A 23446-nucleotide genomic window follows, 5' to 3' on the forward strand; every position below is an offset into this window, starting at 1 on the left:
CGGGACTCTTCGATATGTAAATCAAAAATATTTATATACGTATTAAAACAATATATAATTATAGACTTGGGCTTGGAGGGGGAGATTCGGCAATTTTTTTTACTTTCGCCTCCCACACAGAAGCCAGGCTCTTTATAGACGACCCAGGCTCGGAGGGCGAGAAATATTCACGGGGACCCGTCACAATAGATCTTCACAGGTCGCAGTGACGTCAGGAGCTTGAATAGCACTGACCACCACCTCTAAGAATAAGAATAATAATGTTGTGTATGGACATATTTGTGTCGATGTATGAGTAATTTTGTTCATCAAATTGTGCTGTCACGTAAAACTGATTTAATCAGCATAAACTATGCCTACGCGGAATTATTTTTTCTTACAATTTTTTTCTACTATTATTGACATTTACTGTCAATGTAATTCTAGTATATGTAATTTTAAGAAGAAAAAAATGAATAAACATATTTATATATTTTTTAATTAATGTACAGTGTACATACTAATAATAATTCGAAACTTCATATGTTTTGCAAGAATAAATGTATGTATATAACAAAAGCACAAAACTAACAAACGGCAAATTTCGTCACCCAAATGTAAATTTATAAGTTAAAATTTCTTTGTTATTTTTCCGAAACAATTTTTATTAAATTTTCCTCTCTCGTTTACGGACAATGTCAATCAGGGGCCTTATTCTGAACTCATTCGACTTTAAAATCGTATGCGATTTCCTCAAATTGACGAATGACGGCATTCTTAACCCTTATCATGGCAACTAATCAAATAATGGTATATTTGTATTTTGATCTCCCTTTTTTTGATCAAAGAAGCTCACAGTGCGTGTCAAAAAAGCTTTAATTTTTTTTTTTAATACGATTTTTTTGTCATTTTAAACGGGCATTGTTGTATGTTTATTTAAAAAAAAATATATCCAATAATATTCTGTACGTTTTTATATAAATAACTTTGTACTTTCCGTATGTTACTTAATTCTTTTCTTGGGAAACATTTCTATAAGCTGATTCCTGGAAGTATATAGGTATAATCCAAATAGTGGATAATATGGACGTATTTTTCTGTACGAGTACAAATCGGCAGTTTAGCAGCTATCTGCTTTCTTTTCGTTTACTTCTACCTTATATCTACAGTTTGCATTACGCAATGTAAAAATAATTATTCTGAGGGCAGATTAGACTTTAGATCAACTACAATTGTCAAATTAAAAAATGTATTTTCGTAATTGTTCGTTTTTTGGGACAAATAAAAAGATCTGTTTATTCACAGCCATTATTCATATTCTATTATTAAATCAATTATAAAGCAACAATGTTACATCTAGTTCGTGTTGATAATTGTCATAGATTTTATAGTTATTTAAAACGGACACAAACGCTTTAAGGGTTGAACCACCCATGCGACTAAAGCCGATTGAAAAGCTGGCGACTTTATCTTTTGCGCCCTGAAGCTTGCCAACTCAATCGAACTAGAAGGTAAAATATTTAAAAAACTAAAATCGTATTACGTAAGCGTGTTTTTAAAAAAGAACATAAAATAATATATTATCACATTATTTTGAAAATCGTTATTAACACTTAGAGCACCGGCCGAATACACATAGAATTTACCCTGTGCCCGGCCCATTTTTGTGAAATTTCATGCATTTCTTAAAAGTGTCATAATTATGAAAATACTTGGTTAAATCAATTGAAACTTTTCATATTTATTGTAAACAATTCAATAAGTCTTTTTTGTATGACAGTTTTGCCAACATTGGCCTTTATAAAGAGCCACATTGCAATGTTTGCACATATACCTACAGCGTCTCACTCCTTTTTTTGTGCTTTGTATCCCGGAATGTAAACACGTGATTATAATAACCACGCGTTGTGTCCCAGTTTTCTTGTATTGTTATGGTTGGATTATTTATATAGCGCCATTTTTTGTGGAAATCACCTCAAGGTAGTTTACCAACAGCGAATATGTACTAATAAAAGTCACTAGATGTCAATAAAATGCACTTTTTTGGACAGCTGGTAAACCACGTGAAAACACGGGACCGGGACACAACGCGTGGTTATATAATCACGTGTTTACACGACTCCGGGATACAAAGTGTTAATCAAAAACAACAACACAACTAGATGTTTTGCGCGTAGAATCCAAACGATTTTTGACATAAGTTAATTTACTACGCTTAAGTTGCAGCGTTTGCAATTGGATTGATGAATACACAATATAGCAATATTTCTTTTCCACATTTAAAGTTAAAAAACTATTGAAATCTATCTTTTTGTGTTTCGTTCGCAACAACTTAACGAATTTTTCGCAACAAATAATTATCATCGTACAGTTAATTATCGAGTCCGATAGTTTTAATCAGCGTCCCGGTAGGCGGAAGATTAAAAAAAAAATCCGGGGGGTTTGCCAGCCCTACTTGAAGCACTTGGCATTGCCAACCAAAAGAAAAATCACTAAAAAAATATTCTAGGAGGTATAAAAATCGCGTTAAAAATAGATAGATGATCCGTAGTTCAAATTCCAGGCAACTGCATTATGGAAAGGACATTTTTTAAATTTTAAATTTATTTTTAAATACATTCCCAGAAGTTACTACAACTCAATTCGGAAATGAAATAATACTACTTTTAAAAAAAAAGCACATGCTCAGGCTTCAAAGAAACAAGACAAGTTTAACACCTTTATAACTTAATATATCACGACAATATAGGTATAAGCCAAAAAACTTTTCTTACGTAAACAAAAAATATATGTAATTTCCAAGGTAATTAAACAAGTAAAAAATGCATACAGGAGATGAAGGGTGAATGTCAGTTAAATACTAGAAAAAAAGCGATAATTTAATATTTGTGAAAACTATTTTAGATTATATAAAACAGTATTAGCTATTTACATTACGCGGGATCATTTATATTTATACGTTTTTTTTATTGTCCAAGAGGTTTGAAATCTTAAAAACGCTATACCTCAAATCTTAATTTTTTGACATTCATCCTTTATATCCTCTACACTTCAATTCGCCCCCCTGGTATTTTTCTTAGCTTGTTGTGTTGTGTTTCATGGATGTTGAACATAGCTTCGAATTAAAACGTGCCATGAACAAGGAGTTTAATCTAAACATTCTTGTTTACGACCCAGTGGCGTCTTACGTCATTTTTGGTAAACATTGCATCGGCAAAAAGCATACCTATCATATTTCAAATGTGACGTTGGACCAAATTAAGGTATATGGAACAGTAGACCAACCCTCTTCTCTGGAGGCTGAGAGATAAGGGTGTGGTCACCTAAATACTGACTGCTTGTAATTATAATCAGAGATGGAAATAATCGAACGAATTTATTAATCGAATTATTTGTATTCGAAATTCGTAAATGGCTAGGATGCGTAACAGACATTTCAAATTTTCAAATAACAATTTCAATCAATTCAATATTTGAGTTTGCCCAAATGTTTAAATACAAAATACTGGATTTCACCCCCTCGGGAGTCATTAAGATTAACAATGACTCTCGAGGGGGTCATTGTAACGAAATCAACTGGTCCAAGAAGAAGTTTAAAAATTTGAAAATTGTTATCAGGCGTTGTCTAATGTGTGAAATAACTTCACTAAAATCAACAAATGGAATAATTGAAGAAATATGGATGTTCAAACATAGGCAAAATGGTGAATGTTACACAGTGAGTAAAGTACTTAAACCAGCCAACGACAGATTATAAGCCCTTAAATGCCTAGACTTCCATATTCCCTTATTTAAAGTATTCTCCATCCCTGTTGTAATTTATTAATTTCAATCAATTCATTCTTTCATTTATCCGTGAATGTTTATTATATCATTTTATTACTAATTCATTCGAATAAATTACTGAATTTGGACTTTCATTCGAATGAATTTAGTAATCGAATGCATTCAATTATTTTCATTCGAATGAATCCTCTCTAAATATTTTTTATTTTTTTTAAAAAGAAATATTTACGTTCTTATGAAATACTTGAATATTTCATTTTGAGGGCTATTTTCAACGAGCTGTAAATAACTCACTATTAGAAAATAGAAATCAAGTTGGGGTAGAGTGGGATTCGAACCATGAACCTTTGAGCCGTGAGTCCAAGACACTAGCCACGGTACCACATCCCGATTATATAATAAAATGGAGTTTACTCAAACATGTTCTACATAAACTCAAAAATAATAAATTCGAATGCGATTCAGATTTCTCCTTTTTTATACAGCAATTCATTGGCGGCTATCTGCGTGCATCTATTTGTAAAATATTTGTCTATACTAGACAGCGATAATTGTCGAGTGAGAATCGGCAGCTTTTTGACTGATTGGCTCGGGGTCTCCACTGGAGTGAGGCAAGGCTGCGTCCTTGCACCATTCTTATTCATCATATTGATGGATTTAATCTTATGCGAATCAATACCTCCTGATCGAGGCATAGAAGTAAACTCCCCCCTAAAGTTGTGCGACTTAGAAGATGCAGACGATGCGGTTCTTCTTGAATAGTAAGTTGGTGATTTTCAGGAAATTTTTTAAAAACTTCAGAAAAACTCTATTCGTCTGGATCTTAATATTATACTATCCTTAATTATCTTCAACAAATCCTGTTCTGACTCTGATCAGCCTCTTTAAAATAATGGAAAGTTGCCCGTTCTTAAACCTGCGGACTCACGCCTTCCTGGAAGGCCGTCAATGATCTTTTGACTTTATTCGGTGGAAATAAGGGGCGCTGAATTTACGTGGTTGGAATCAAGAGTGCTGGCTGGCGATAGGGTCTCCTGGAGACAACTGGTGATGTCCACATGTTCCACTTAGGAGCGGATGTGGTAAAAAAGAATATGTTTTATTTTTATCTGCTTCCTAGGTGGAGCATACATATGGTATACAGAAAATCTTTGAGGCCTCTTCCGTGTGTCTTTCCAAGTCAGGTCCGCGTCCCGTATTTCAGACATGAACTGCCGATAAACTATTACATTTGTACACCATTTTGAAATTACGAGTACTTATAAATGAACTTAAATATTATATAACATTTTTTTCAATAAATGTTATTGATTGGATCTCGACGAATATTATGTGCAATGTGCAATAATAATTTTCATGCCACTGACGGGATGTTGGATTAGTGTACTTTATAAATATGTTTTTATTTAACACTTTCAGGTTCAGTGCCGAAATACGGCGTTTTTTGTCAAAAAATAAAAGTAAATACATGCAATACAAAATAAAACAAAATAAGTATTTGACATCGGATTGAATTGCAAGAAAATAATGATAGCAGCTTCATTAGATACAAAAACACCTGTTCTAAAGCTACATTTATAATATATTTACTCTATATATTATATATACTATTATATATTATAATAACAATTATAGTACTTCATTATAATAAAAATAAAGAAATAAGAACAGTTAAATACTAAAAAAAAATTGTTTTATTTTTTTAAATGTTATGTAAAATAAGAAATAAAAGAATATATGACATCAAAGTAAATAAAATAAAACTTAATTTAATTTAAAAAAAATTAATTGGCAACTAACAGTTCGAATTCCAAAAACTAAAAGCCTAAGTTAAAAAAATACAGATACAAAAAACAATTTAAATGTAAATAAAGGAGGGGCGTCTCTTAAATTTGTGGGTAGATTACTCCATAATCGAGTAGCTACTACTACTAAAGAGGAGGCTAAAAAAATAGAGCAGTGAATGGGCATTACAAGGGTATGTACGATCTGTCCAGGGTTTCAACTTTTAGGTGATTAGATCCGATACTTCATTTTTACAGTATCTCATCTCTCCCCGCCATGTACAGTAAACACGTAGAAAATTTTACTCCTCGCATACGGCGACATAATTTCGAAACGGGCCAAATAATTTGGCTGCTCTGCCGGTAGTTAAGACCTGTTTTATTGGCAGTAATATATTTAACGAGTTAACAAATGACCTGCACGTGATGAGGTAATGTGGAACGAGAAATCGATAACTTAAATCGCAAAATGTAAATTTCAATGTTGCATAACAAACACTTTTCGTTTCCTGTACATTATTGTTTATGCATCTTCTCTTCAAGATCGTCGAAATAAGTCCGATATTTTAGTCCTATTCAAAATCATCAATTCAGTCTTTGGTGCGCCTGAACAACTGAGCTCTAAAAAATTAAACATCTTAAAAAAACTACGAATAAATCGAGTTTTTCATGCTAAAAACGATATAACTAATTATAGTTTACACTCCGCCATGCCCAGAATTCTTAGGTCCACCAAAAAATATCCCAGTCTTGAATTCTTTCATTACAAGTTGTCTTCTTTCATGCTATAATCAAATCAAACTATAACTATCTCTCTCCAAATTTCATTCCCACCTTGAATTCTTTCATTACAAGTTGTCTTCTTTCATGCGATAATCAAATCAAACAATAACTATCTCTCTCCAAATTTCATTCCCACCTTGAATTCTTTCATTACAAGTTGTCTTCTTTCATGCGATAATCAAATCAAACTATAACTATCTCTCTCCAAATTTCATTCCCACCTTGAATTCTTTCATTACAAGTTGTCTTCTTTCATGCGATAATCAAATCAAACTATAACTATCTCTCTCCAAATTTCATTCCCACCTTGAATTCTTTCATTACAAGTTGTCTTCTTTCATGCGATAATCAAATCAAACTATAACTATCTCTCTCCAAATTTCATTCCCACCTTGAATTCTTTCATTACAAGTTGTCTTCTTTCATGCGATAATCAAATCAAACTATAACTATCTCTCTCCAAATTTCATTCCCACCTTGAATTCTTTCATTACAAGTTGTCTTCTTCCATGCGATAATCAAATCAAACTATAACTATCTCTCTCCAAATTTCATTCCCACCTTGAATTCTTTCATTACAAGTTGTCTTCTTTCATGCGATAATCAAATCAAACTATAACTATCTCTCTCCAAATTTCATTCCCACCTAGCCAAATATGTCTTCTTTTAGATTGTTTACTTGCTATATTTAAACATCTATATTCCTTTAGTTATTTCGTCTGTTGATGTTTGTGAAGTTAAAGCGGATAAGATTCGTCTAATTGAATTATTTCACCTACAAATTAGGCAACGCCTAAAAATGTTATTTTTTTTAATTTTTATACTTCTTCATGGACCAGGTGGATTTATCAACAATATTTTGAGTTTGTCCAAATTTATTCGTATAAATGGAAGTAATTTTTACATTGTTACATGAAAATGAAATATGTTTTTTTTATATATATATTTATATTTTTTTGTATTTTATGTTCTGATAATTTTCATTAATGTCTTGAATTGAAGAAATTTTTTTTTTAAAGATTTGACTGAACGAAAATCACGAATATAATTTATTTATCGCGTAATCGAAAATTTTCGTATTTATAGGGTAGGGTCTACGAATCCTAATTCCGGTGGTTATGATGTTCAAATAAAATTAGGAATTTTTCAAATAACTTTTCAGATTTTTTTATATTTTTTAAAGTTGTCAAAGTTTTGTAGCCTCCTTCTTAATCTACCTGTATATTTACTTTTGACAAACTCCCACTAGAAGCGCCACAAATCGACTCTTATTAGCGTGACATATCGAAATTTCCTTGACGACATGAAATATCTCATTTAGTTTTTTGTCTTTCCTGTAAACTGCGAAAAAGTTAGATTAGTCATATTTCCGCTTAAATGACGATATATCGTCGATGATACTGTAATACAACGTAATCTGTATTTTTTACGAAAATGTTTTACTGAAATAAATTCGTTATAAGGGACCGAGAGCCGTTAGTTTCGAATCATTGCTATTTTTACTCACAATAATGATACTTTTTCTGATACTCCAGTGGTATTTTTGGCTGTTTAAAATCGTAAATAATATATCAACAGAACGCTTTTTAGGGTCCTCTATAAAAAAAATCTATTGATAGTTACGCGGTATTGCAGTATATCCGACGATATATTTTATTAAAACATACGAATTACTAATAAATTCCAAAAGTAAAATTTAATGTTAAAATAAAATCATTAGGTTTTTTATATTTCATAATTTGTAAATATTTTTTTTCACCTAGAATAAGTTAAAATAACTCCTGGAAATGTAACATATACATTTGAATATTTTTTTAATTCATAAAATAACATCAACATAAAAGAAAAGCATTTTTTTTTAATTAATTTATTTATTTATTAAGGAAATCATACAGTCTTTATATAAATACAAGGTACAAAAGAACAATTAAAAAAAGTAAGACCAATCACAGATTTCACTTCAATTTATTATGAATGCAGGAGGAGAGGGAAAATATAATTAAATTCTAAAAAAACATAAATATTAAATAAAAAGTACATAAAAGGGAGAAGACATTGTTTAGCTCCAACTATACTTTCCTCCCCTCTCTCTCTGCTTCCATGAATATTTATATTTCTTAGTAAAAATTCACAACCAACAATTTTCTTTTTTAAATATTTTTTTTTTATTTAGTCTTAAAATAGTACAAACATAATAAATGAATATCCTAATATTTACTTATATCTAATTATTATTAAAACATATACTAATTATTAACATTTCTAAACAATATACGTACAATTAAAAAGAAAACTTCTATAAAGCTAACACGAATTAGATTACTTTTTAAAAACTAACTTATCTGCTAATTACCTGTTTTTTTAACTGACATTTAAATGAAATAATATTTTTTTGTTCTCTGATTTTATTGGATGCAGGTAGTAGATGTATATATGAATAAGTAAAATTAAAAGTTAAAATTAAAATTAAAAGTTAAAATTAAATGTTTAAATTGAAATTACTAGTTTTTTTATTATTAAATTATTATTTTAATTTTAAGCTAGCAGCTTAGAGCTAATGTTAGCTCTTGGCGCATTTGGACTTTCCTTAAACAAATCTAGTGTATTTTTGAAGTTATAAGACTACACGTTGAGACCAGCTCTTGTGGCAGCTTATTCCAATCATTAATAATCCTATTGTTCGGGAAATGCTTCCGAAGGTTTACGTTAAATCTGAGTTTCTCCAGCCTGGTAACGTGGCCTCGAAGTCGAGCATTTTGTTTTAATTTGTTGTCTCGTTTTTTGAGAAGATGTTTTGTTTTGCCACGCAATAGAAACATCCAGAATACAGTCAATTTACATTTTCTTAACTTCAAATTATGTCAATATTTAATATTGAAAATTTGCAATGTGCATGCGAATCGGAGCTTATTGAACAACTCCCGCCCGCGCTAAATAAATAAATAAATTATTATGGTTGAATTCATTCGACTCTGACCTTTACAAACGGTTGGATCCAAAAATATTTACTCGTTTACTTTGCCGCTAAAAGTTTCCAACAAACATTTACGTACAGTTAGCCCAAACAGAGATTAATTCTAACGAATAAATAAACGTTAGTTTATTCCAATCAATTGTAAACAGTTTTATTTCATTCGTATTTGCTTTGGCCATCTTGACCGTCTGAATAGGTTGCAAACAATTTTATTCAAGGGGACATTTTCCTAATTTTCGACCTTCAAATACTATAAATTAATATTTCTCATTTTCTTAATTATTTTATTTTACCGTTATTTTTTTTACCTTTTCAATGATATTAAAGCAAAAAAAATGCATATCTTTAAAATCAGCAAAAGAATTTGTAACTTATTCGTGTATTACTTAAATCTGATTCGAATTATCAACTTATTTTTACTTATGTTAAATGTACGGCTACATTTACATACATTAAATAAATGTTCTATATATTAAAAGCAAACAAAAAGCAATTAATTTATAATAAACTGGTATGGTTTGCATCGACAACTTGATGATACAGATGGTTTATTGGTTTTCAACTCAATCACGCGTCAGTTCTAATAATTTTCTCAGCAATTCGATTTATTTTATTCGTTGAGCTTTGAGCTTTGTACGCATGTGTGTGGAATTGTTCGTGAATATGTTGCGATCGTCTGCAGTTCCCAGGAGTCCTACAAACCGGCAAGAGTATTTCAGTCATATCTAACCCGATAAGCGAATGCCTGCGAACCGGCGATTGTGGGAATAGAAGAAAATGTCTCCTCGAATAGAGTCCTAAGATCTTGGTACGTTTGTTATATCCCGAGGAAGATTACTAGCACTCTGGATGTGCCCGATTAACTCGAACAGATTTAAAAGAGATGTGAGATCGAACGAAAATGCGAGAAACCGAACAAAAGGTGGTTCCCAATAGTAAAGAAAGTCCCCGGAGTAGAGCGGTGTGGAGCTGTGTGCAGCGGTGTGACTGATGGTGTGTGGCGTGTTGCAGGGCCGGAGCATGCACGCCGTGGGGCTACAGTCCGCGCTCGCCATCCGCCGCCAGCGCAAGCGGCGAGACGAGCAGCGCCGCGCCAAGGAGCGCCGCTACTCGCTGCAGAGCACCGAGTCCGGCCTCACGTCCCCGCACGGCTCGCACGGCTCGCTGGACCGCGTCGGCTCCCGCCGCTCGCAGCTGCGCAAGCGCCCCTCCGGAGAAAATGTGCTGGACACCAAGGTCACCTCGCTGGGCATGCTGCACGTCGGCGTCGTCTTCATCGTGCTCGGCCTCTTCCTCGTCGGCTCCGGCCTCCTGCCGGATGACATCAGCTCCTGGCGCGCCTTCGCCAACATCGGCTGGTGGAACGAGCTAGTGTTCACGGGCGCTTTCGCCATCGTTCTCGGCATATTCCTGATCCTGCTTAACAGGTACATATCCCGGAAGGAGGAAGAGGACTTGGAGGACTACGTGCAGAGGCAGCTCACGCGCTCGCGCTCCGGACACCGGCTCGAGAGGGACGTGGAGACGGGCGGCATGTTGACCAAGCACACGAGGAGAGAGCGGCGCATCCAGAAAGAGGGCGAGGAACGCGGCCTGGATGACGTCAGCACCCCGGGAGACGAAATGTCCCCGCGCTCTCCCCGCTCCCCCGAGTCCTCCGACGTGATCATCGCCCCCACTCACCACGGGTTCGTGAACCCCGTGGCCGCCAACGGGGACGCCAACCGCGAACACCACCTGCAACAAATCGTAGAAGAAGACTACTCCGTATCCGACGAATCGAGACGCGTGGATTATTTCAACAAAGACACCTACTCTAGCTACTCCGCCAATATACATACCGGCCCCACCAGCGCGTCGGACACCAGAGAGCTTATTGGGAATGGAAGACACATGATTATGTCCAATATATAAAATACCAAACCGAGCATCGTACAACACTTAAATAAAATAAAATCGCCAAATGAAACGCGTACTTTAGTACGAAACCCCCGAGCGTTGAGGAAATGTAAATGATTGATGCGACGCTATTGAGCGAGCCGATAGTCGACCGGGATGAAATAATGAAACGAAATGTGGAATATTTTTGGAGTAGTAAATATGTGAATTGAAATTGCTGCACCTTTTTACGACGTCAAGTCTTCGAGCACACCCCTCGTCACCCAAAAGCTGTTGTTTGTGTAAATGTTGTGAGTCGCAGTCAGCGGCATTATGTTGTGTACTCGTTAAAATCCTTTGCAAAATATGCGTGTTCTGAGGGTTGTTTTTGTGAATGCTGAAATTTGCTCCAGGTGTGTGATATTGCGTATTTTTGCCTTTTGTAATTGAAATAATTATATCTCAGTAGATAGGTATGTTTGATTATTGAAAGTCGTAGTCCAATTTTTTTTCTAGATCATTTTAATTTAAGCATATCGTTAGATGTTTTGGTGTTATCTCGTAAAGCTAAAGTAATTCTTGTACATTTGATGCATTTATATTGCGAATTAGATATTAATATTCAATCACAGATAGTATGTAAAATCTAAAATTATTTAAGTTTAGTATAACTAAGCCTTCTACCTACTTCGCTAACTGTACATTTACACAGATTTATAAACCTATATTTAAGCTAAAAACCTGTATCGGAAAAGTGTGAAAAAGATCGGATAAAAGAACAACTCGGTTTTCAAATGGCAGAAGGGACAATATGTAATTTTTTCAGTTTTTAGGTTTTAAAATGTTTTTATAAATATTTCAGTAAATACACATAGAAGAAAAAACAGCGTCGTTTAGAATGGTAATTTATTATTAAAAAGTAACACTAAAATATTTTGGTTTGTGGATTTAAAAAATAATTTCAGCTCTTTAAACATTTTTTAAAAATTACAGATGGGGTCATTTCTGCCATCTGACTATCGAACTGTATTGTAGCTGTTTTTGAAGCTTCTATTGCCTTAACTCTATGTAAAAAATATATAAAATTAGCAATCAATCAATCTTATAAATTATCATAAACAGTACGTAGCTTTCGCTAGAATTGCACAAAATCTTACTCAACGTACATTTTTTATCTGTAGAATTTTACTACGCATTTTTTAATAATAAAATATTTTTTTAAATACGACTAATTTACTTAAATGCTTTTAAAACATCGTGGTAGGTACATATATTTGGCAGTGCAAAAATATTCAATGGAACATCGAATATTAATTTAAAGGATTCGAAATCATTTTAAATGTGATTGTTCAAATCAATGATTTTAAGATAAATATGTTTCATATGTATTATAGATGGATGGTGATTAATAAAAAATACGTTTTTATGTATAAATCATTAGATATAATTATTATTATAAAAAAACTCAAATTCTTTCATATCGTCATTTACTTGGAATGATTTGTCTTGATCATCAAAAATTCTCAATCTTAAAAATAATTACCAATCACTTCACAGGCGTTAATTCAAAAACGTACCAAGCAGAACGCACTTTACATATGTATATACCATCGTCATTTCTTTTCCGCACCAAATGGTGCATAGGGCAGTGCATTAGTACACCAACCGCAGCGTATCTTAATATGTTTGGTACATGGAGGTGATGATCGAAATCATACGTCGGGAATCGAACCCGAGACCTCTTACATGGCAGGCAAGCATGCTAGCCATTTAACAATAGGGCGGATAATATATGCATATAATATAAATTATAATACTTAATTTTCAAGAAAACTTTTTGAAAATATTTTTTAATGAACAAATACAAAGAGTGACGCTTTTAGCAGTACGTTTAACTAATGTTCAATTTAGTTCATTCGTTATTTTTTTCAATTTTCCTTGTCTTGTTAAAAAAATTTTAACGTATTTTTTTTTAATGTTTGTACTTCGCATAGAACAATTTAATATTTCTATCCATAATTATATAATAAAACTAAATTATCAATCAAATTTCATAATGCAAATCAAATTAAACGTGTTTTAAAACTTTATATTTTGAGTACGAATGATTTGATTTCAGTTATGGTTTCAAGAAATAATAATTATAAAAAGTAGGTACCCTATTCAAATAATACTACATTTTTTTGCGTAACAATCCTTCGGTTATTATTAAAGAATAAAGAAGAAATGATTCTTCTTTATTCTTTTCAAAAATGTATGATTCCAAATGCATAATATTTAACAAAACGACTGACTTTTTACAGATTCACAATTTTTTAAATATTTTTATTAGAATATTTTGTCAATTCCCAAACAAAGGTATACAATAGATATTTTACCCCTATTGGTTTGTTTATAATATTATGTAGCAATTTTATAATTATAGTTCTTTAATTAAAGACTGTATTACTGTGATCTTCAGTGTATTTTGAAATGTCTAAGTTGTTTTTGTAAATCAAAATCAGTTTATTAGAATTTATTGCCGATGCTTAAGTTATTATGTTTAGATTAGTTTAACATAGTTCATTTTACACTATCTTACATATTTGGAACACTTTTAAAACAAATCGTCATCCCTCATCCGCACTTGTGTAATGGTTTAACGACTAAGCTCTACACTACAAGAGGAAACTGAGTCTCATTGGCGTTAATAATATTTTAGTCTTTTTTTTTAAATAAGTCTACTCACATAACATACGCACTTAGATAAAAAAGGTATATATTTAAATTAATACATATTTTCACACTTTTAAAATTTTAATGTTTTTTTATTTTTAAAAGTAACTAAAATTCCACCAAGCCACTTTCTGGGACTTCAAACTTGATTTCAGATACCACTCTCCGCACTAGAGAAGCCAAAAATATTCGGCTACTATTCGGTATTCAACCTGATAAGCTACTTTAATATTCGGTATTCGGCCGAATACTGCGTACTATTTGACCTGCGTATACATTTTATGATCGCGCTTTTTCTCGTAAATAATACGTCGCGAGATATTGTTGTTACACAGCGTTTAAACACGCACTCAGTTTATTATCATCACTAAAAATCTAATTATATTCCCAAATAGGTGATTTTTTATTAAATGGTGCCAAGATGTTTTTTTTTAAGAGAAATACTTGAGTTTTTATTATTTACTCATATATTTTAATTTTCAGACCATTTCTTGATTTTGTCGATAGTGCTTATCTCAGCCTTACATAATGTACGGATCTCAACATTTGTCCATCTATCTTACTTTTACTTAATATCGAAGGATCCAGAGAAACACGGATGATATGATGAAAATTAAGAGTTCGAAGGATATATAATAATGTTTAAGAAGCTTCTTGAAAGTTTTTTTTTTTTCATAAACGGCACAAATTGCCCTTTACATATATTAAACGTTAATATGAAGAAAAAAAAACATGTTTAAATACATAACAAAAAATGATAAAATTGCGTTAAATTGCCAAAAAAATATTTACGCAATAAACACATAAATATGAAAAATGAAAACATTTTTAAATATAAAGTAAAGTTTAAGAATTATATTGCGAGAATAAAAAAGAAATCAGACTCGTTTTATAACTATCAAGTCCAGAACCAAATATATCAGCCTTGTCCTCATACTGATTACCATATCTGTTGAGCCTAGGGATAAGCGAGTGCATATAATAGTTGGTCCTAGAACTTGCACAGCAAAAAGTTATCGGGGAATGTGCATTTATCAAGTTCAGTGGCATGTCGTTCATACCAGAATCTGGCACCTTGAACAAAAAAAAAATTGCTGAAGAGTGATGTGGAGTGTCGAGGGATGGAATGTGTTATTATCTGAGAAGAGCTAAGCGATAGACCACGATTGATCACAAATTGACAAATCTGTAATAAGGGGTACAATAATTTTTTTAATGTTTCTATGATTCGTTGTTTTCGCGGTTTGGTTGTTAAGAAACATTAAGTTTTCTCTAAATTAGTTTTAAAACATTTATAGAAAATATGAATAGACAACAATAGCACTACCACATAAAAAAAGCTAAGAAAAATGTTGGAGAGTCAAAAATACTATACAATGACTATACTTATTCTTATTCTTAAAGATAGGGGTCGTAAAGATCCATTGTGACGGGTCCCCGTGAATAGTTCTCGCCCCCAAGCTCAGGTTTATAAAGAGCCTGGCTACCGTGCGGAAGGCCAAAGTTCTCATTTTGCTAAATCTCCCCCTCTAAGCCCAGATCCGTACAGTATCGGGTTATTAGGTTAGGAGCGCGCTCTTTAATATCCTCAGGTTTAACCAGTGGTCCCCCGAGGAATAGGCTCAACTTACATCTAGAAATTTCGGAAAGATTAATCCTAGCAAGGTGTTTTTTTTTCAATCTGCAGTGCCCTGTAAGGGCTCTAGATTACAGGGATTAGCCCTACAACTTAAAAAATTACACTGGAGACAAATTTAAAATCATCTTGAAAAATCACATGATGACTGTATTAACCGGACGAGACCTGATAATATTTTTTTATATAAGCAAAGCGGGTTTTTTAAATAATACATAAATAATAAAAATAAAAAAATATACTAAACTGAAAAAAGGCACTAGTCATTATCATTTTTTTTTTATTCATAAATTTCATAAAAAGTACAAGTTTTTGTAAAATTCTAAACATAACTACTTTTACACATCTAGTAAATTTTATCACTGTAACTCTCCAAAAAAAGAGACTAACTCTTGTGCTTGGAGAGTGACTTACACTGTTTTAGTTGTTTATTTATAAGAGTTTATATAATTTTAATACGAGTACATGAAAAGAAAAAGAAAAACATGGGATATGTAAAGAATAAACATAAAACAATAATACATTCATACTAATTAACATTTAATGTTGTTTTTACACGAGTTCAAAAAATTTCTTTAGATTAACTTTAAATTTATTTATCGATATATTATTTTTAATAGTTTTTAGTTCATTAGGAAGATTATTATAATTTTTTACACCTTTGAAGACAAAGCTATTTTGACCATGACCTGTATGGAATTTTGATATTATGTTGGTATCTGAGTGACTTATTCATTTCAAATTCTTTTATTTTTTTCTTTTTTATATATTTGTATAATATCATTTATTTTATAAAGAGTGTCTACTGTATGAACCTTAACTATTTTAAATAGACTTTCCGTATTGAATGTTGAGGGTTTCTTTAAAATTACTTTGATAATTAATCTTTGTACTATTTTAAGAGGGATTAATATATTGGCATATGCACCACCCCATTATAATCGGGGGAAAGGGGTGGGAGCTTTGATTGTGGATCATGATCAGAAAGGTAAATGAAATTCTAGAAATATGTTTTTATATCAAGCGCTCGACTCTGATAGGAATTAAATTTTTCTAAACCCAGTGAGAACGACACGACCGTCGCAATATGATTTCAATATATGCGATATAGTAAATGGATTTTCTTAGCATGTGGTACACTCCACTATCCTTCTACTCTATCTACATTTCCTCGCATTCTATCCTGCCATTTTTACTCCTACCAACTTCCTGTAAAGCCTCCCGCTGGTTAATGAACCCGTAAGATTTATCACTCGACCTCCCATTGCTATTTTCAGTCTAACTGGAAGAAAATCCATTCCATGGGAAGATTGGTAAAAAGAGTTTTATGTTATATATATCACAAACTGAACTTATAGATCTGATGTAAGTTAATTATTTTCACCAAGTCATGTATTTATTTAGTTCCCAGAGGCAATGTTTCCACATAAAGCCACCTTTGTTGAACTTACTCCCACCATTAGTTTCTTTATCAAATCGTTTTCCTTATTGTCTTAACGCCACAAACGTTTTGGTAACATTAAATGTAATGTTTTGAGATTTTGTTCATGAATATTTGAATAATTAGATTTTCCTCTTCATCAAAATGTTCTCCATCTCTGTTTTAACTCCCTAGGGGGTGGAATCCAGTATTTGTGTTCAAAAATTTGAAAAAACTCAAAATGTGGTACTCAAAAAATGGTTTCAGATGTTGCCTAATAGGTGAAATAATTCAGTCTCCAAATCAATCTCACCCACATCAATTGATTTATTTAATTACTTTTAATTTATTTAATTACTTTCACAAAAATCAACAGATTAAAGAAATAAAGAAATATGGATATTTTAACATAGGCAAAAAGATAAATGTTACAGTGTGGAAAGATGCTACATGCTACATACGGCCAATGACAGGTCATAAACCCTGTAAATATAAGCATAAACGTTCATATTTTCTTCCCTAAAATGTTCTCTGTCTCTGTTGTAATATGTTAGTCTTAATTACAGTTTTCTCTAATGAGTTTTCTTCAGTCAAATATTTTTTATACTAAATTTAACGCTTAGAGTAGTTTCAATTGTTAAATTCAACACAGGAAGTTTGATGTTGGAAAAAAAATATGTAAAAAAAATGCGTATTTATTATTTAAATTTATTTCTTTTTCTTTTTTTTTATATTATTTTAATAAAATATTTACATTTTTTAATACGTAAAACCGACAAAAAAATCTACACCAGCATAGTCTGCGCTTGGGTTTACTTTATTTTTTATTGTAACGTGTACATGAAGATTGAATAAATTAAAATTAATAATATAATACTATTATTTAAAAAACGCGGCCATTCTCAAATAGTTTAATGTTTTAACTATTTTTATTTTGAAAATTGAGATTTTCTTTAAAAGTTATAATACGAAAAAATATTATAAAAGTCTGACACATCATCATTACGTAAAACGAAAAAAATACTTAATGAAAAAAAACATGGTTTTAAGACGTCATTTAATTTTTGGGTGCTCTTGAAAATTCTGTTATTTTTTTACTTATGATGACAATATTAACAACAGCATCAAGGGATCTTGGGGAATAACATGAATCATGATTTTTGGAGCTTGGATGCGAAAAATTTACATTTCAAAAGAATAATATTACAGACATTATTCACCACAGTCTAATTATATTATTGTAATTTTTACCGGCATGATACTCATCGCCGTTTTATTCCATTTTTATTATTTAAATAAATATTACCTTTTTAAGATTGAATCTTATTTTTAACTGAGAAAATAAATTATATCCCTTCATAATTTAGTATTTTTAACAAACAGCAACTCCCACAAATCCATATAATATATTTTTGATGGATGGACTTAACTGTATTTTTGTTGATTTAGCCATTTATATGAAGAAATGATTCTTGTAGTTGTCTGCATTAATGATTTTAACAATACACTTAATACAACTACTCAAAACATAAATAAACAACTTTTGGTGTCTATTAAACTTTGGATTTAATCAAATAAATATGCGCATTTGTGTTATATTTTCAGTGGCACAAATAATACAAGATGGTCTCTGTAATATAAGCAGACTCATTTCTATTATTCATTGAGTGGTACAAATACTACAAATTAATTCTAGGAGTATAAGTATACTCATTTCTGCCCCGTCTTTAATGGTTCAAGTTGTATATCTGGGCAACGATTGTAAAAGCTATCTTCATCGATACATACCGAGACGGTATACTTAAGTTTTGTACTATCTCTATCTACCTCGGTATGTTCTACCGACTTGTCATCTCGACATCATATGATTGAATCCAACCAATGAATGACGTCAAAAATTAAATAGTTCATTCAAAATAGTTCTTATTTATATTTTAAATAGGCTTCTGTGATAAAATTGGCCACTACAAAGTGATTATAAACTGCAATAAATTCCCATTTAAGTCAAAAATACTCGCTTGAACATCGTTTTCATGTGACTTTTGACAATAACAAGACAGTATGCTTAACTTTCTACTGTATTTATCTATCGAGAAATTACCAAGCTGACTCTAAAGTCTCGATACGTTCACAATAATAAAAAAGGAGGAAAAAATATAATAACTGTTTTTTTTTTATAGTATCAATTTTATCATCTGAATGAAACTGACGGTTATGTCAGAATTTAATTAGACTTCAAAATTTTCTTATTTCATGTAAAATAAATACAATGAAAAAAAATCCGTTCAAGACATGAAAGGTACTATCTCTGTTAGGTGTATTATTACATCTACAAAGACTTCATTTTGGCGACGGCCTGCCCAAATGAAATCCAATCTGCGGGCCCCTATTTCATTTTACGCACCCCCTAACATAAACATCTTTCAGGTCAGAGTCTATCCCTGGGAGTCGATATAGACCACTTTGGGAATGACTACTCTAAATGCATTAAAACCGCATCAAAGTTATTAAATTTCACTGTATTTCAATCAAACTTCCGGAATATTTTGAAACACTAGCGTCATGTATATATATCTAAGAAATTTGTATCGGAGTTGTGACACACAGCTGGGTGCGAAGCGCTTAAATAATTTTAACCATATATTTTGACAACTTATTTGTCAGATCGGAGAAGTATTTTGATCTGGACGCGCGTCGGTTCGAATCGTAAAATTTAAAAAAAATATTAAATGGGATTACGGCTTGTGTAAGTACATAAAATATCCAGCTTAATACCGAATGTAGGTAGTAGTAAAGCTAGTACGCAAAAAAATATTGGTGTATGTATCGTTTTATTCTCTCATTCTACCCATACAGGGAAGCGATGTTATTTTTTTATCCAAGAACCTCAAACATCCCTACCATTTTACGAGTAGCATATCATTTTAGTCACTAAATAGTATTTCATGTATAAATATATTTAATCAGTGTAATGGATTCAAATTAGACAAACCAACATTCTTTCTAAACGACGCCGACGAACAACATACAATTTCCGTTAATTTCCTCATGAATTTGAGTTATTCTGATACAATTTTTGTAGTTTTTATAAAAATATTTCTTTCAAAACAAAACCATTCGTTATTTTTAGATCGAAAAAAATATGAATAATTAAAACAAACTGCACTTTCTGTATTTTATGCATTTTCATGTGATCCTGGTACTAAACAAAAACTAAATCAGACAAAAGATAATTATTCCTTATATAATTTGGACCTTTTAACTATATTCATAGATTTTATTGTTTTTAAATTATTAACTGGTATATTTCACGAATGCCAATTCCATTTTCAATCAAATTATTATATTTTTTCATGTTTATCTTAATGATATGTGAATTTATATTGTCAAATTTTACGTAATCAATAAAAAACTAGTAAGTATTAATTAATTTATTACACAATTAAAAGATGAGTGATACTTTAATCCACAAATTTGGAATATCCAGTGACCGGTTTCATCGCTTTTGCGACATCTTCGAGACTGGCATCTTTATTAAGGAGTTCAATATATGAAAGTAAATTAAATAAAGTTATTTTTATCTTAAGGATCATTTTCAAAAAAAATTCGGGTTTACTAATGAGCTGATATAATGCTATTTTAATGAGTTTAAGTATTTTATTTTATTTTTAGTGTCCCATCCTTCGTGAGTGTGATTTTATTAATTATGATTTCTGGAAAACAAAGGGTAAAAAGTCATTAGTAAAAATATATTACAATGGGTAAAGTAATGGAGAATGCACGTGTGTTATCTGTTCATTAAGTAATTCTACGTTGGGTTTATTTTTTAATCTATTAATTTCGAGAATTTCTAATTTGTCAAATTTATGGCCTTTAGTTGCAATATGAATTATTTTTACATTATTTTTTAATTCAAAGGAATTTTTATTTCCAAATTTATGGATTAAAGTATCACTCGTCTTTTATTTATATAATAAATTACAATGAACTTCCATCAAGAATTTTCACTTACAAACTTAAATGTTTTAGTATAATTTAACACTTATAAATTCTACTTGAGTTAGGTCAATATTGTAAACTTTAATTATTATTCTCATAAATATCAATACAATGATACATAACAATGAAATCAATTAATCATAATTATACAGTATTTTAATAATTATAGATACTTTTACGTTTTGAACATAGTGGTCACTCAATGCATCTAATTTAAATTTTTTAAAAAAGCTCGTCATTCCTTATCTACATCTAAAGGCGCATACGCATATTGTTGATACTTCAATAGCAGCGTATCGGCGATGTTTTGTGGGTAATATCTTCTTCTTTTAGTTCCCTGTCAGGTATCCCCAACGTTGGCAATCACTCTGGCAAAAGTCTCCCTGTCCTGTGCTGCCCGGAAAATCTGCTCCACAGTCCTGAAGCCAGTTTAGTCTCGTATATTTCGCAGCCAGGACATTTGTCTTCTTCCAGCCCCTCTGTGAACCTCAATCTTGCCTTTCAAAATTAAATGAAGCAAGTGGTACTTTTCTCCACGCATTGTATGCCCCAGATGTGAAATTTTACGAACTTTTATGGTGGTTAAGAGTTCTCTGTTCATTCTAGCTTGACTTTAGACTTTGGAGTTCATTATCAGGTCTGTCCAAGATATCTTAAGCATTCTGCGATGCAACCACATCTCAAAAGCCAATATAATTAAATTAGTCGAACAAGCACCAGACTAAAATATTGCAGTGAAAAACCACATCGATTTTACCGGGAATCGAACTCGGTATCAAAAATCAGGCATTGTAGTCGAACGCATCAATCAGTAAATACACCGCTAGGCAGACAACTCTACAATAAATTTCTTCCGGATTTTCGGAAGAGTAAGTATCGCATTGAGTAAAAAAAACACTAATTGAGGGTTCTAAGCCCGTATTGCAATGGGAAGATAACAGTTATGTTTTTTTTTGTTGTATAAATTAAAATGGAATTTTCTCTAAAAACTAATTAATATTCATATAAAATATGTTTTGAAACATGTTCAATAACAGAAATGAAGATACTTCAAAATTTCACCCAAATATATACATTTTCGTAAAGAAAACATGATATCACTTTATAAACAATTGAAGGTAACTTTTCATTGTAATCCCTAAGGAGGCCCCAGTTCTATTTCACACCCATAGTGGATTAATTGCTGCTACTACATAGATACGGGAAATTAAAAAAAACATCCATTAATTCCAACTAAATCAAATATTAAAACCTTAATGTTTTCAATAAATAAGGGTAAATAATTATAACATACGAAACGGGTGTTTATTTTTAAAATGAATTAAGAATAATATTATTTTTTATTTTAACAATCAGTTAACAGGTTCACTGCCGGCTCTGCCAATCGGAGTCGGATTTTTGTTCCACCCTTTTGCCAGTTCGAGTTACCATTTTTTACATTTTTCCCCAATTTCTCAATTTGTTTTGCTTAATTTTGCACTTTTTATTATTTGATATTCGAGCCAATATGATAATAAAACATGTTTGAATTTATACTCGAGATTTAAACATTTTGGCTGGCAGTGAACGTATTAAATTTTACAAAAATTCATCAAATTCCATGAATTTGTTTTTATCTAAGACCACAATTTTTATTTTTGAATGTTTAGAATTATAAAGACATTATTTTATTCTTAAACTAAGCAATGTATCTTTTTCTAAGGAAATTATCTAGGCTTTTTTTCTTGTAGCTCAAAGTAAACATATTATAATTAGTCTAATGTTGTATATTTTTACACTATGTACCTATTTATAAAATGCACATTTTTATAAAATAGATTATTATATTAGAAATTATTTATCTATATGTAGCATTTTATACATCTAGCATTTAGAAGCATATTCTTTGGTTAATTACATTTTGTTTTTTTTAACAGGTTTTTATTATTATTATTCATTGATAACCGATTGCAACAATGCCAATTCTTCATATTATTAACTGGCCGATCATTAAAACTATTTACCAATTTATTCTAAATACATTTTAAACAAGGTACTCAGATTTAGAAGAACTTAACTGGCTTTCGAATAATTATGACATTTGTTTTTTAAATATTATAAAATAACTATGACAAGAGATCAAAACGTTTTCTCTTGAAAAAATAAACTCGTTCCTCTGTCATAACTTTCTATTTTTCAAAAAAGTGCTTAAGTATTATACCTCAAGTGCTTAAATTGATATGATTTTCAATTAAACAAAAAAACAAAAATGATCTCATTAACTTATTTAAATTACAATAAAAAATGTTTGTATCGATTGCTAGATTTACAATTAAATATTTTATTCATCTGATACAATAACTGTTATTTAATGAAATAAATAAAAACAACTTTGTTTTTAACCACTCTTTTTTTCTACCAACAGAACTAATCTAATAAATGATATCCTTACCTATTTTTTTACCTCAATAAAGAGGCTTGTATGGCTTTGAATAAAACAAAAACGGCAAAAA

The 23446-nt window shown here is 31.3% G+C and overlaps 2 protein-coding genes across 2 annotated transcripts in view; both read left to right on the forward strand.

The window, feature by feature from the left end:
- The window catches only part of LOC148282986 (uncharacterized), a 134032-nt gene that overhangs the window by 23235 nt on the left and 87351 nt on the right, over nucleotides 1-23446 (forward strand). The window lies entirely within an intron of this gene.
- On the forward strand, nucleotides 10327-11220 carry LOC148282987 (uncharacterized). Its single transcript, XM_088224220.1, has one exon. The coding sequence runs from the start codon at nucleotides 10327-10329 to the stop codon at nucleotides 11218-11220; it is 894 nt and encodes a 297-aa protein (XP_088080346.1).

The sequence above is a fragment of the Micrasema longulum genome, unplaced genomic scaffold, assembly GCF_059751315.1.
Source record: "Micrasema longulum isolate JH-2025_06_02 unplaced genomic scaffold, ASM5975131v1 h1tg000273l, whole genome shotgun sequence".
In the NCBI taxonomy this organism is placed as follows: Eukaryota; Metazoa; Arthropoda; class Insecta; order Trichoptera; family Brachycentridae; genus Micrasema; species Micrasema longulum.